The sequence below is a fragment of the Poecilia reticulata genome, linkage group LG11 (assembly GCF_000633615.1).
Source record: "Poecilia reticulata strain Guanapo linkage group LG11, Guppy_female_1.0+MT, whole genome shotgun sequence".
Classification (NCBI taxonomy): Eukaryota; Metazoa; Chordata; class Actinopteri; order Cyprinodontiformes; family Poeciliidae; genus Poecilia; species Poecilia reticulata.
Genome location: NC_024341.1, coordinates 3,972,450 through 3,985,185, shown reverse-complemented (window position 1 = coordinate 3,985,185; position 12,736 = coordinate 3,972,450). Strand labels below are relative to the sequence as shown.

Here is a 12,736-nt window from a genome sequence, read left to right as displayed (position 1 = left end):
TACTTAAATAATACAATTGTTTATAAATGTAGCTTTGATAGATGTTTGAATATGGTTTCCAGTAACAAAAAAGCGCGTTATGATCGATTAAATGCGCTGATACGTTATTGTGTCTGCTAAACACATAAGCTGAGTGGAGCGGTATACCGCTCCAAGATGGCCGCCATTATGTCTATGGTAAAAAGCCCATGTGCTTTAGACAACGTGCTAAAAGTCACAGCGCCCCATAGAGGCCTGGCAGGAGAACTACAGCTGACTCAAGGTGTCTTGTTGCCGATCTAAATGTTGGAAACTTTTCCTTAATCAAACTCTGAAAAAACAAACACTTACCAGGCAGCGGTGTCATGTGAATGTAGCCTTAGCCACCGTTTACAGTAAAATGGTAATATTTTTGTTGCAGTCCAAATGTTTGGTTACACGTTTGGTGTGATCTGAGTCCTTCACACTTTTTGAAACCGGGTTTCAAAGTGAAACTTTTCCGTGCAAAGTATTCTAAAGGTGTGAAGGTGCCCATGTGGGTTTGTCTGATCTGAACGAAGTCTGTGGTGTTTTGTACTACTCAACCTGTTCAGTTTAACACAACTTCTAATAAGGAATATACACGTTATAGTTTGTTCATAAGCGATGGAGACAAGTTACTATTTTCTACAAGAGGTGGATGTTAGCGACACGGAAGCGAATGGATAACAGTGAATGTGAGTTTTGACGACATGCTAAAATCACAGCTGCAACTAGTGCGTTGGCATGACAACTACAGCAGATTCAATATTCTACTTGTATTTCTAACTGTACCTTAACATGAGGTATAGTCACCATCTCCGTCTCACTGCCACTCATCTAGACAGTATTTGCCATTGACATCCAAAAATGTTTTTATTTCTTAGATGAAATAAAAACATGAAAGTTACTACGTCTCAGTAACAACAAAACTCCTGACAGCTACCCTATTCCTCCATCTAAATGCATTTACAACTTGTGTGTGTGACTATTTTATGGACTCAACACCTTCTTTTCAGGCTCATATCCAATGTGAAACCAGGAAAGGATTTTTTTCCCCGCCACCTAAAGAACTAATAAAAGATTCAGTTGTCCTCTGACGCCACAGCAGAGACATCGATCTCTGTCTTTGCATGTAAAGCGGCTGAGAGCCTGCAGCTGGATCCCGTTTGCTTGAGCTAACAATGTTTACAAGTAAGTTTCCCTCTGGCGTGTTGCCAGGGGATTGTTTCCATTTGTCGGCTTGCTGTAATTTCTGTCATGCTTCGTCTCAATTGTAAAAACTACTGATCCATAACATCCAAACCCTTAGGACAGAGCCTGTCCATTACGGAAATTTCATACTTGACACTTGATCTCATTTGGACTTGATATTTTTTGAACAAACTGTCCTACTGTCAATGTAACAAGACCCTAGTGATTTTAGATAATTGGTCATCAGATATGGGTTAAACATTGAATGAAGACAAAACAGAACCACTGACCTGAGACACTTTGGATGACGTTGGTCATATTGTCCATAGAGACATTGTCAATACACATAGGAGGTTTGTTTTTAAATTTACATTTTGAAGATATTTTGTTAGCTTGTGGCACCAGATGGAAGTTTTTGTCTGTTTTATTTAAGGCTTATCTTTGTTAAATCTCAAGGTAAACACGAGTATGGAGAAGGAGGGATGTGGCTCTCGATGCATATAACTGTTTAACTGGTGCAAACACAATTTTATCCATGGGGCTTTGTGCAGTGTGTACAAAATGTTTGCTTTTAATCCCTTTATTATTCTTCCTGGTGCTATCTAAAAGACAGAAGGATGTAACGACAAAAAGAAACTCCTAAAAACAAATGTCTAATGATAGAAGTAATGTGATATGGATTATTTTATTTTAAAAAATGGATTAATTTAAAATAGTTGTGCCAACTGTAAACATTTTCAAAAAACAGACAAAAAAAAGCCTAATTACACCTTGCTACTTTTTAACTGTTATTTTGCAAACTGTTAGATGGGTTTTGTCTTAACCCTCTGATGCCCTTTTTGACCCAGTGAGATCATCTTTTTGCAATATCTTAGTAATGAAAAGTTTTCATCACTTCATATTCCAGGTATTTCTCAAGAAACGTGTTACTGATATCATGCAGTTCAAATTTTTAATTTACCTTTTATACATTTTAAGAAATAGCATATTTTATGTTACTACCCCATTCTTCCATGAGTGGGTCCAAAATGACCCGCATTCATTTCCGATGGAATTTAATGGGAATCTTTGTTTCTTACCAACTGCGACTGTAAGGAAAACATTTTTTTGTGAACCAAACACACTAAGACCTAAGTGTCACCCCTGAATAATCTTATTTTACACAGCAAGAACTCTTACATATAAGTGTTATCTTTATTTTTATCTCACAAATGTGTTTGTGTGTGTCAATCATGAGTACTGTGACAACGTTATTGTCACAAATAAACATATTAGCCTTCTTCAAAGTTAGCCAACACCAGTTATCTAACCAACTAGCTAACATTACCATCTATACTTTATTGTGCATCTTTATTATTTGTGTGTGAGTGTCTGACACCCTGGATGAGAAAACCTAAAGAGAAAATGTGTTGAATGACACAAAACCTGTTGATCAATGTGTTTAATGTTCTTTCTTTTATCATCTCAATAAATAAAATAAAAATTCATAGCTATATAAATAAATGCATAAATAAATGAGCTGGAAAAGTATAGAGTGCCTTCTTTGGGTCGGTGAGGATGTCCTGCCCCAAGTGGAGGAGTTCAAGTATCTCAGGATCTTGTTCACCAATGAGGAAAAAATGGAGCGGGAGATCGACAGTCGGATTGGTGCAGTGTCTGCAGTGAAGCGGGCTCTGTACCAATCTGTCGTGGTGAAGGGAGAGCCTCCTGGACGCCTTTCTGGTGAGGTGTTCTGGGCTTGTCCCACCAGGAGGAGACCCCGGAGAAGACCCAGGACACACTGACGATGTTTCTCAGCTGGTCTGGGAACGCCATGGGTTCCCCCAGAGGAGCTGGAACAGCTGGCTGGGGAGAGGGAAGTCTGAGCCTCCTTACTTAGGCTGCTGAACCCACGACCCGACCCCAGATAAACGGAAGATGGATGGATGGATGGATGGATGGATGGATGGATGGATGGATGGATGGATGGATGGATGGATGGATGGATGGATGGATGGATGGATGGATNGATGGATGGATGGATGGATGGATGGATGGATGGATGGATGGATGGATGGATGGATGGATGGATGGATGGATGGATGGATGGATGGATGGATCACACACATACACACACTGACATGCGTGATACACATAGCATAATAGAGACAGTAATGTTAGCTAGCTTGGTTAGCTAGCTAGTTTCAAGAAACTAGCAATGCCCTTTTGCAGCACTCTGGTGTCCCAGCTGGACCTGAATGAAGCTGTTGGGTTAAAATCACTTTTCCTCCATCTTCCCTTTCACATCACTTTAAGGTACACACCTGACACATAGTTGAAAGTCCTGTCTGGTTTGTTTTGATGCCTCTGTTTTTTAAAGTTGCCCTGCAGAACATTGCATTGTGACACCAAAATCTTTCTGCATGTGTCACGTTACTTCGGGGCATTGGTGTGTCAATGTGTGTGTGAACGGGTGAATGACTGATAGTGTGAGGCGCTTTGAAGTCCTCTGGACTTGATGGCAAACACTGTCATGATGAGTGGCAGTGAGACGGAGATGGTGAGTAGTTTTGCAGTTTTAATATAAAACATTTTAACAAAAACTGCATGGAAAAATTACAGGGAACACAGGGAGCCAGAGCAGAAAAAAAAAGACCTCATTTTGCATCAGAAACTACTTCAAACGCGAGGAACTTGATCGTTTTCCGAAGAGTCGGGTGGACTTACCTCGTCGCATACGTGAAGAGAAAGAATCAATGTCATAAAGCCGGTGGATGGATACGTTCCTCTCCTTTTCATCCAAATCTCGTGGACATACTTCATAAAAGCCGGGTTGACCACCATCACCTGTGAACAATGACCAGCCTTCAAATTTACGACATGGTTACCTTTGCAGTCAAAAGTAAATTACAATCAATCTGCATACTTACCAAATCTTTGTTGGCATTTATTTTCTGTTTTACTTTCCTATGTGACCTGTTAAGAACAGTTTGACATAAATTGATATTAGATCAACTCTTTGCGGTTTATGTGAATGAGATAAATGTCAGAAGGGACTTCTTGATTTGTTCATGCATACACGCCATCATTTGAATTGCAAGATTCTCTTCACAGACTTTGTGTATAGCAGTTGGAGTGTCGGCCTTTAAGGGACCAAGACTGGCAGATATATTTTTTTTGGATTTGCCAGCACCATCTGGAAGGCAACTCTTCCTATACTGTAATATTTTTCTTAAAGCCATTTAGTGGTTGACCAGAACTGAGGACTGGAAAATAAATAAATGAATTTAGGAATCACTGGTTGGAATTTAAAACTGAAGTTGGAAACCTTCAATGCACCAAACAGTTTAAAATAAGGCATGACCTTTTTTACCTTCTTGTCAAATACAGGGTACTATAGTTGGACAAACAGGGAACATGTAAGATACTTGCGCCAAACTTTAATGCAGCAGTATGGAACTTGTGTTTACATATTTGTTAAAACAGTCAGTATGCTGTGACAATATAAGACACATAATTTGTGAAAAGATCGACCTCCTCTATCTGTTCAGTGTTCCCGTTCCCAGTGCTAACTACAAACAACCAATCAGAGCCAGGAGGAGGGTTGAAGTGCTGTCAGTTATCCTCATGTATGCACTGCTCATCCACAACCCCCTTGCTTTCTGCTACTCTACAGCTTTTCCCTGTCAGCAGAGCCTGTCACATATGCTAATACTAGTTAGCATGCTAGTATATGACAGCGCATATACAGTTTTGCTGTAAAGGTGAGTTGTTTCTCTGCCATTAGCACGTTGAGCATCGAGTACACGAGCATGACTGACAGCTAAGACCCTCCTCCTGGCTCTGATTGGCTGATTTTGGTGTATTTTGTCAGACAACAGAAGCAGCACTGGGATGAAGTGGAGCCGACTGTCTCAAATTATACCGTCACAACATTTTTAGCAAATATGCGAAAAACAATTTTATTTTAACATAAAAGTTACACACTGCAGCGTTAAAGTCAATGTCTAATTCATTTACATAGCATATTTTTAACAACTCCAACTGCACAAAGTTCCTTTCAAGGTAAATTTACAGATTTTTGCAGGAAATGTATTGGTTAGTTATGGGGTCAGACAGTTTTAATTAAAGATTTAGTTAGACCGTCCCCCTGGTCTGGTGTACTTTAGCAAATTAAAACAACTCAAACGGAGATTTTGATCGTTTTCCAAGGAACTTTGTCGTGGATGCCATTTGCATCTTGTATCTTTGTTGTTGCTTTGTTGAATCATGAACACAGAGCTTGATACAGATAAGGAATATCAGCAGAGTTTTAGATTATCCTTGGGATTCTTTTGTGACTTCCTATTAAATTGTTTCATGTGTCCTTGGATTAATTCTGGCAGGCTGACCTCTATGGAGGATAATTTCTTGTGGAAAGTGGCCCTAGTATGATTCACTAGATTCCCTAAGCATAAGAAGTGCCTTCAAGCCTCTCTACGGACTGAGAGTCAATGACTGTTTTTCACCTGTTGCTTTCAGAAATCTTTTCCCAACTTCATGTTGTCAAACCGGTTATACTAATACTTCAATGTACATGTGTGTCAGTTCTTGTGAAATTAATCTCTTCCTCAAAAAAAAAAAAAAGTTAGTCACAGTTAATTCTTGGTTTACATTTACTTGGAAATTAAAATTTGCTTGATTTGAAACACTTTAGTGTAACAAAAATCCAAAAGCAATCTGTGAAAAGGCAAATACGTTCCACATCCCTGCACACGGGGGCTTGTGGAACACTTCCACAACACTTAGAGAACTTAATGTTTCTGCTTCTTACAGGGTACAGGTATAGCTATGGTGCACATTCCAGTACAAACAACAGGAAATAGCTTTTAATATATCATAGCACGTAAAATATCCCTCCCGCGGTCCTAGCATGATGCTCAGTAGGAACGGAAGACAGAGGGAAGTTGTCCTGTCAGACCGTCAGTTCCCGAAACCACATGCACACACAGAAAAAACCCAGAGTGAGCAGGAAAATCAACATTTTCCATGCTCTTAGGGTATAAAGCTGACTGGGTCCAGTTGACCAGGTCTTTTAAGACCTGCTTGAGGGATGTGCGTTTTACAGAAACAGAACACACAAAATAAAGGTAGCAGAAAAACATGTGGAAGCTACATAGCAGAATGACTCACCTTGTGTAAAATCCGGTTGTCAAGGCCTTGGTGGGCCACTCCAGATCTTGTATTTTAAAAGCAAAAACTACAAGATGAGTAGAATTATCTAAATCTACGGCGCTCTCTGGATACAAGACTCGATGGGTCGTTTTGGTGCCAACGTCTTTCTCATAGCCTGTGGTTGGACCACCGTTCATTCTGAGTAGCACAGCAGGACAATGAGTTATTTTCTTATTTCATTTTATTTATTTATTTTTTTACCTTTTTGAAAGTGAGGAAGTGAACATTTACCTTATAACGATATCATGAGCGTCTATCAGGGATCCGTAGCTTGATCCTCTCAGATTAACCGAATTCCCCACCACAGCACAAGTCCGGCATTTTCCCGGGCTGGGCTTTCTGAGGCTGGGAACGGGCGGGAATATCTTAAACAGGTTGGCCACTGCTGTTTTGTAGTAATTAAAGTCACGTCTTTCATACTGTAAGCGCTGTTACACACATCAAAAACATTATTTTGTTAGATCAGTTTAAAGCAACCATTGGAGACAAAAAAGTGAACGTTTGAGGAAAACAGCTTACCTTCCACCACATGAAAACATTCAGAGACAGCATGGTGCTGGCAGACAGAAATGGTTCAATGGAAGGTTTGAAACAACTCATGAAAAACTTGTCATCTTTGGAAAAACATTTCTGACAACCACATGGGGTCTTTTCCTGTATGTTTTTGTCCTGTGCATTTTGGTCTTGTGGAAAAATGTTTTTGGCCATTACACTTTTCTCCTGAAGACTCTGGTCTTCCAATTTTTCATCCAGTGAGCCTCTGTTCTGCATCCTGTGGACCTGTGCGATCTTGTACGGTAACTGTTCATTGATGGGCAGCTGCCTATTACTGAAATCTAACTTAAAGAACATTCCTGCAGCAGTCAGAGTGAACAAGAAAATTAACATTTTCCATGTCAGTGTCATCTTTCAACTTGTGATTCTTGAGCGGCAGAAAGATTCTCTGTAAAAAAACAAAAAAGGGAGAAAAAAAATAAAAGCAAATGATTTAGCATTTTTAACTGTACCAATGGCTATTCAAAGGAATAGCTAAGTCAGCTAAAATGTAGCAAAATAAAGGTTTGGTAGCTCATTTAAGTTTTTTATATTTTTTCATTCCATCTCTTTGTGGAAGTTGGCAGAATAAACCACTCTATTAAAGTATTAATGTCATAATTATAAAGTACAAATGACTCTCGTCACTTTAAGCAAAGTTATTTCTAACAGAAATAAGCCTTACCTGATAAATGAGTCTATTTCTTTGCTCCCGTCACACTTTGAAAGCCCAGAAACGTCACCTGTTAAGTGCAGTCAGAATATTTGACTTCCAGGAAGCAAATGTTATTAAGGACCTGGCTTGGTGTCATATGTGAAGAGGTGTGGTTTGTTTTCACAAAAGGTGCCCATGAGCGAAACAAAGGGGGAGCACTGTTCAACTCCTAACTTTGCTGTAGCTGAGAACGCTCCGTAGAGAAGCCGAGAAAACACGAACCGTGGCAACTTATTCATGGGAGCGCTGAAGAGGTAAAAGCCGGGCAGATGATAGGATGAAACCGACGTGTTTTTGTTGTGGAAGGCAGGACATGCAGCGGCACGCTGACACTGCATCAAGCTGACGCAGGCTGATGATAAAAGCTAAAGAGGAGCAAACCCTTTAAGAAAACCTGCAGAAATCTCCACACCACGGAAGACTTTTGCCTTCCGGCAGAACAGCAGCAAACAGAACTACAGTGGGACGGTTCAGACGGAGGCCTGTCCATTTATTAGGTTGATCTAGTCAAAGTTTAGACCTAAAACCAATAGAGAACCTTTGGCAGGATTTGAAAACCCACATTCTCTCCATGCAGTCTGAGTTTGAGCTGTTTTGGAGAAAATAACGGAGCAAACAATTCAGACTGTGTATGCAAAGCTGGTGGAGGTGATATTATGGTTTGTTAGGGGGCATTGTAGATCGAAAAAAAAAAAAAAAAAGGAGTAAATTTGTAGATTTATATCAGAAATTCTCCACCAAAAAAACTGGAAATTTCTGAGCTCCAACAGTCAAAATTGTTCTAGGTTTGAAACTCAAAAAATGTCCACAAGTCAAAGACCTTCAAATTTACGAGCTTAAAAACTGTATATGGTTTCTTTGGGAAATTTCGGATGTTAATATCAAAATATATGTGTTTGTTTTTTTTTTCTTACAAATTTTCTACTTTTACAGCTCAGAAATTTCCTTCATTTTTTTTTTGGCAGAAAAAAATTCTGAAATTGATATCAAAATCTGAGGGGTTTATTTCTTGCACAATTTTAACTTTTAGAGTTCAGAAAATTCTTTTTTTTTTTTCCTCCTAGAAAAATTCTGAAATGAATCTCAATCTGGTTTCCCTCCCCCGCACAAATTTTCACAAACTTTTGGATCTAAAACACTTTGATTTTTGTAGAAAATTTCTGAAATGAATCTCAAAATTTCTGAGGTGTTTTGTGGCAGTACTCCTCTGTTTTTTATTATTATTTTCTATCTACACCGGCCCCAATTCGCTATCATACAGATGCACTCATATTGACTCGATGCTGTAATTCCAGTGAAGCATTCCTGGAATTCTAGAGGATAAATTCCTTTAGGTAAATTCCTCACCGCAAAGGAGGCTAAATGTTTCACCATGAAACACTTTACAGAGTTTTACATTTAAAAAAGTTTGATTTGCCTCACATTTACACAATATTTTTATGTTAATCTTCGTCCTGAGAATACAACAGAAACACATAATTAAATATACAGGTCCTTCTAAAAAAATTTGCATATTGTGATAAAGTTCATTATTTTCCATAATGTAATGATAAAAATTAAACTCATATATTTTAGATTCATTGCACACAACTGAAATATTTCAGGTCTTTTATTGTTTTAATACTGATGATTTTGGCATACAGCTCATGAAAACCCAAAATCCCTGTCTCAAAAAATTAGCATATCATGAAAAGGTTCTCTGAACGAGCAGTTAACCTGATCATCTGAATCAACAAAGTAACTCTAAACACCTGCAAAAGATTYSTGAGGCTTTTAAAAACTCCCAGCCTGGTTCATTACTTAAAACCACAATCATGGGTAAGACTGCTGACCTGACTGCTGTCCAGAAGGCCATCATTGACACCCTCAAGCAAAAGGGTAAGACACAGAAAGACATTTCTGAACAAATAGGCTGTTCCCAGAGTGCTGTATCAAGGCACCTCAGTGGGAAGGAAAAAGTGTGGCAGAAAACGCTGCACAATGACCAGACCCTGACCGGACCCTGAGGAAGATTGTGGAGAAGGGCCGATTCCAGACCTTGGGGGACCTGCGGAAACATCCAGAGCCACCGTGCACAGGCGTGTGCAGGAAATGGGCCACAGGTGCTGCATTCCCCAGGTCAAAGGTCAAGCCACTTTTGAACCAGAAACAGTGGCAGAAGTGCCTGACCTGGGCTACAGAGAAGCAGCACTGGACTGTTGCTCAGTGGTCCAAAGTACTTTTTTCGGATGAAAGCAAATTTTGCATGTCATTCAGAAATCAAGGTGCCAGAGTCTGGAGGAAGACTGGGGAGAAGGAAATGCCAAAATGCCAGAAGTCCAGTGTCAAGTASCCACAGTCAGTGATGGTCTGGGGAGCCATGTCAGCTGCTGGTGTTGGTCCACTGTGTTTTATCAAGGGCAGGGTCAATGCAGCAGCTATCAGGAGGTTTTGGAGCACTTCATGCTTCCATTTGTTTTCAACTTTATTTTTTATTAAAGAAGACATAAGAGAATATTTCCGGTCCTCCTCAGGCACTGAGTGAAATCATCCAGTTTCTCACACCAGAGCTAATTAAAACAAACTTTCCTGTTGATATCCGGTACCGAGATGCTATCGTGTCAGAATGTCATATGCTCTGTTTCTAAAAGGGCCACCTGTGAGAATCAATAGAAGGAATTTGAAACTGTTGACCATTTCATCACAATCTAAATATGCCATTGAACTATTTTCTGCTTGAGTGACCAGGTCTGTTTGCTGAAAGTGAGAAAGATTCACCTCACCTCTTCTCTTTGTAGCTGCATAGGGCCACAAGGGGGCGCCCATCAGCAAATATTAAGGTTGAGGCTGCAGGTGAGTCAAGTTGCAGACTGGTGTGAACAGAGAGCTCTTTGTCTAATGGTGTTGGCCATCTGAGGAAATATATGACAATAGAATAGAATAGAATAGAATTGAATTGAATAGAATAGAATATACTTTATTGATCCCAAAGGAGAAATTGCTTTATATATGCAAATCTATGTTGGTCTCAGGTCCAGTAAGTTGACTTCAACACAGACACATTCAGGTTCACTGTGTTTATTCTAAGACAAGAGAAATTCAAGTTGGTGGTTATAGCAGTCCAGCAGCTTCTGCTTCTAAATATTAATTAAAATGCAATAAATAACTCTAAACAAACTACAAAGCAATAGGTATCATTGAGTGGTTAGCAGCAGCTAATAGCAGTTGGCAGCAGCTAATTGTTATTTGAACAATTAAACATAGCTACAATGGGCAACATTATCATTGATAACATTTAAAAATGTTATCAATAATAATTGATAACATTATTACATGATAAAATTTAAAAATGTAATCAATGTGTACAAATCATAGCAAAGTTACTCATGAAACACTGTATGTTATTACATCTGTCCAAAATATATTTTTTAAATGTAATACTTGTCAAGAAAACACAGAGCTGATTCTAATACATGCCACAGTTACAGACAGCAACAGAAAAAGGCCATTTCTGAGCTCAAAAAGTCAAACATTTGAGAAAGAGTGAAAAAAAAATGCAGAAATTGTCTGGAAAAACAGAAGCTTCTTTCTAGATTAATCTCACATTTTTAGTTTTTTGGCTGAGATGTACTTTTTTTCCCTATCTACGATGGCTCTAATATGCTGTGGCAGTTTAATATCTGCTTAAAAATCATTTTCAAAAGCTATTTTTAATCTAACAAATGAAAACGGCAAAACAGCCGAAACACAGAGTTCCTTTCAAATTAAGTAAGTGGAACATTGATCCACATATTTAATGTGTATTTGCTTGATTAATTTAATAATGGCTTTTGACAAAATGTAGTATGCGTTGCTTGTTTAAAAACTGATGTTTTTAGGAGCAACTTGACTGAATTAAGAGCAAACATGGTCTAGCCAAAAAACTCTAAATGACCCACACCCACAGTTTAGATTAAAGTGAGACTTCTTTTTCTCTTTCACACCGTTCACCGTTTCTTCCTCCAACACCCGCACACACACAGTTTGTTAGTTATATAACTAATCAAGTTAAAATATGACTTTCGCTTGATTAAAGTCATATTGATTTGTCTCAAGGAATATACAGAGAATTTGAAATAATAATATTAATGTGGAATTAATATTAAGCAGGGCTGGAAGATATAGCTGAAAAACATATCACGATTCAAGCATTTCATATCAGTCGATACCAATAATTATCGATTAGTATTTTGTTTATGTCTGCCACACTGGTAGTATGACCAGTTTTACGTGCACTTTTCATGCCACGTTATTGTTAATTTTTAAGCAGTTATGAGGAACTGTGTGGGGGGGAAACCTCAAACAGCCGCTGTGTACATTACGCAACAGGTTGTTGCTAGGTAACCAATGAACGAGATAAATGATGCCACCAATCTTGCTTGGTTCACAGGTTGAGCAGCTAAACTCTTTCCTTTGCCTACATCTCCCAGAAGGCTGTACGGTTCTGTATCGAAGTTTAGCGAACATTCTATATTTTGAATGTTCTATCAGATGTATTAACCATCGGTATTGATTACGTGTCTATCGCAGTGTGTATTGTTAGCTCTGAACATGAAGTGTAAATCAAGGAGTAGATAGTTTAACCTGTTGAGGAAGTAAATAAAGACTGTAACAAGCGCACACATCCCCACAGTTGATCCCAGGAGTCACACATCCCAGAAAATTTGCACTCAACTCACCCTGCGGCTACAACAAGCGACAAGATGGACCCTGAAGACGCTAAGGAAAAGCTACTTCAATGGTGGTCTAAAAATGAAAGCAGTAAAGTCTTAATTGAAAAAACATATGTTGGACTTACTTTGGGCTTGGGTCTATAATTAAAGTGAATTATAGACCCAATGCCTATAGACCCAATGCCTATAGGTTCGAGTCAGGTTGTTTAGTCCTGATCTAAACTCTAACCTTAACTGGTTCTGAGCCACTCCTGGACGGCTGAGCTTCCCATCGTATCTCTAAGAGCCCAGATTCCCTGCAGAGGCTGGCCTGGGAACGCCTTGGGGTTCCCCCGGAGGAGCTGGAAGAAGTGGCTGGGGAGAGGGAAGTCTGGGCCTCCCTTCTGAAGCTGCTGCCCCCGCGACCCGACCC

The 12,736-nt window shown here is 39.2% G+C and overlaps 1 protein-coding gene across 5 annotated transcripts in view; it reads right to left on the bottom strand.

Moving 5' to 3' along the window:
• LOC103472020 (CMP-N-acetylneuraminate-beta-galactosamide-alpha-2,3-sialyltransferase 1-like) overlaps positions 1-7,853 on the bottom strand; it is a 25,881-nt gene extending 18,028 nt beyond the window's left edge. For 3 of the 5 annotated variants that reach the window (XR_534786.2, XM_008421364.2, XM_008421365.2), the window contains exons 1-6: positions 7,604-7,853; positions 6,904-7,327; positions 6,616-6,812; positions 6,343-6,522; positions 4,101-4,146; positions 3,898-4,017 (exon numbers count right to left, since the gene is read on the bottom strand). Coding sequence is in view for 4 of the 5 variants with exons in the window: in XM_008421364.2 (XP_008419586.1) it covers positions 3,898-4,017; positions 4,101-4,146; positions 6,343-6,522; positions 6,616-6,812; positions 6,904-7,290 (930 nt within the window). In the remaining variant the exon portion in view is untranslated. Of the gene's footprint in view, positions 1-112; positions 3,037-3,897; positions 4,018-4,100; positions 4,147-6,342; positions 6,523-6,615; positions 6,813-6,903; positions 7,328-7,603 lie in introns of those variants that run through there. The other 2 variants (XM_017307651.1, XM_008421363.2) reach the window with 2 other exon arrangements.
• Between the last annotated feature and the right edge of the window lie 4,883 nt (positions 7,854-12,736).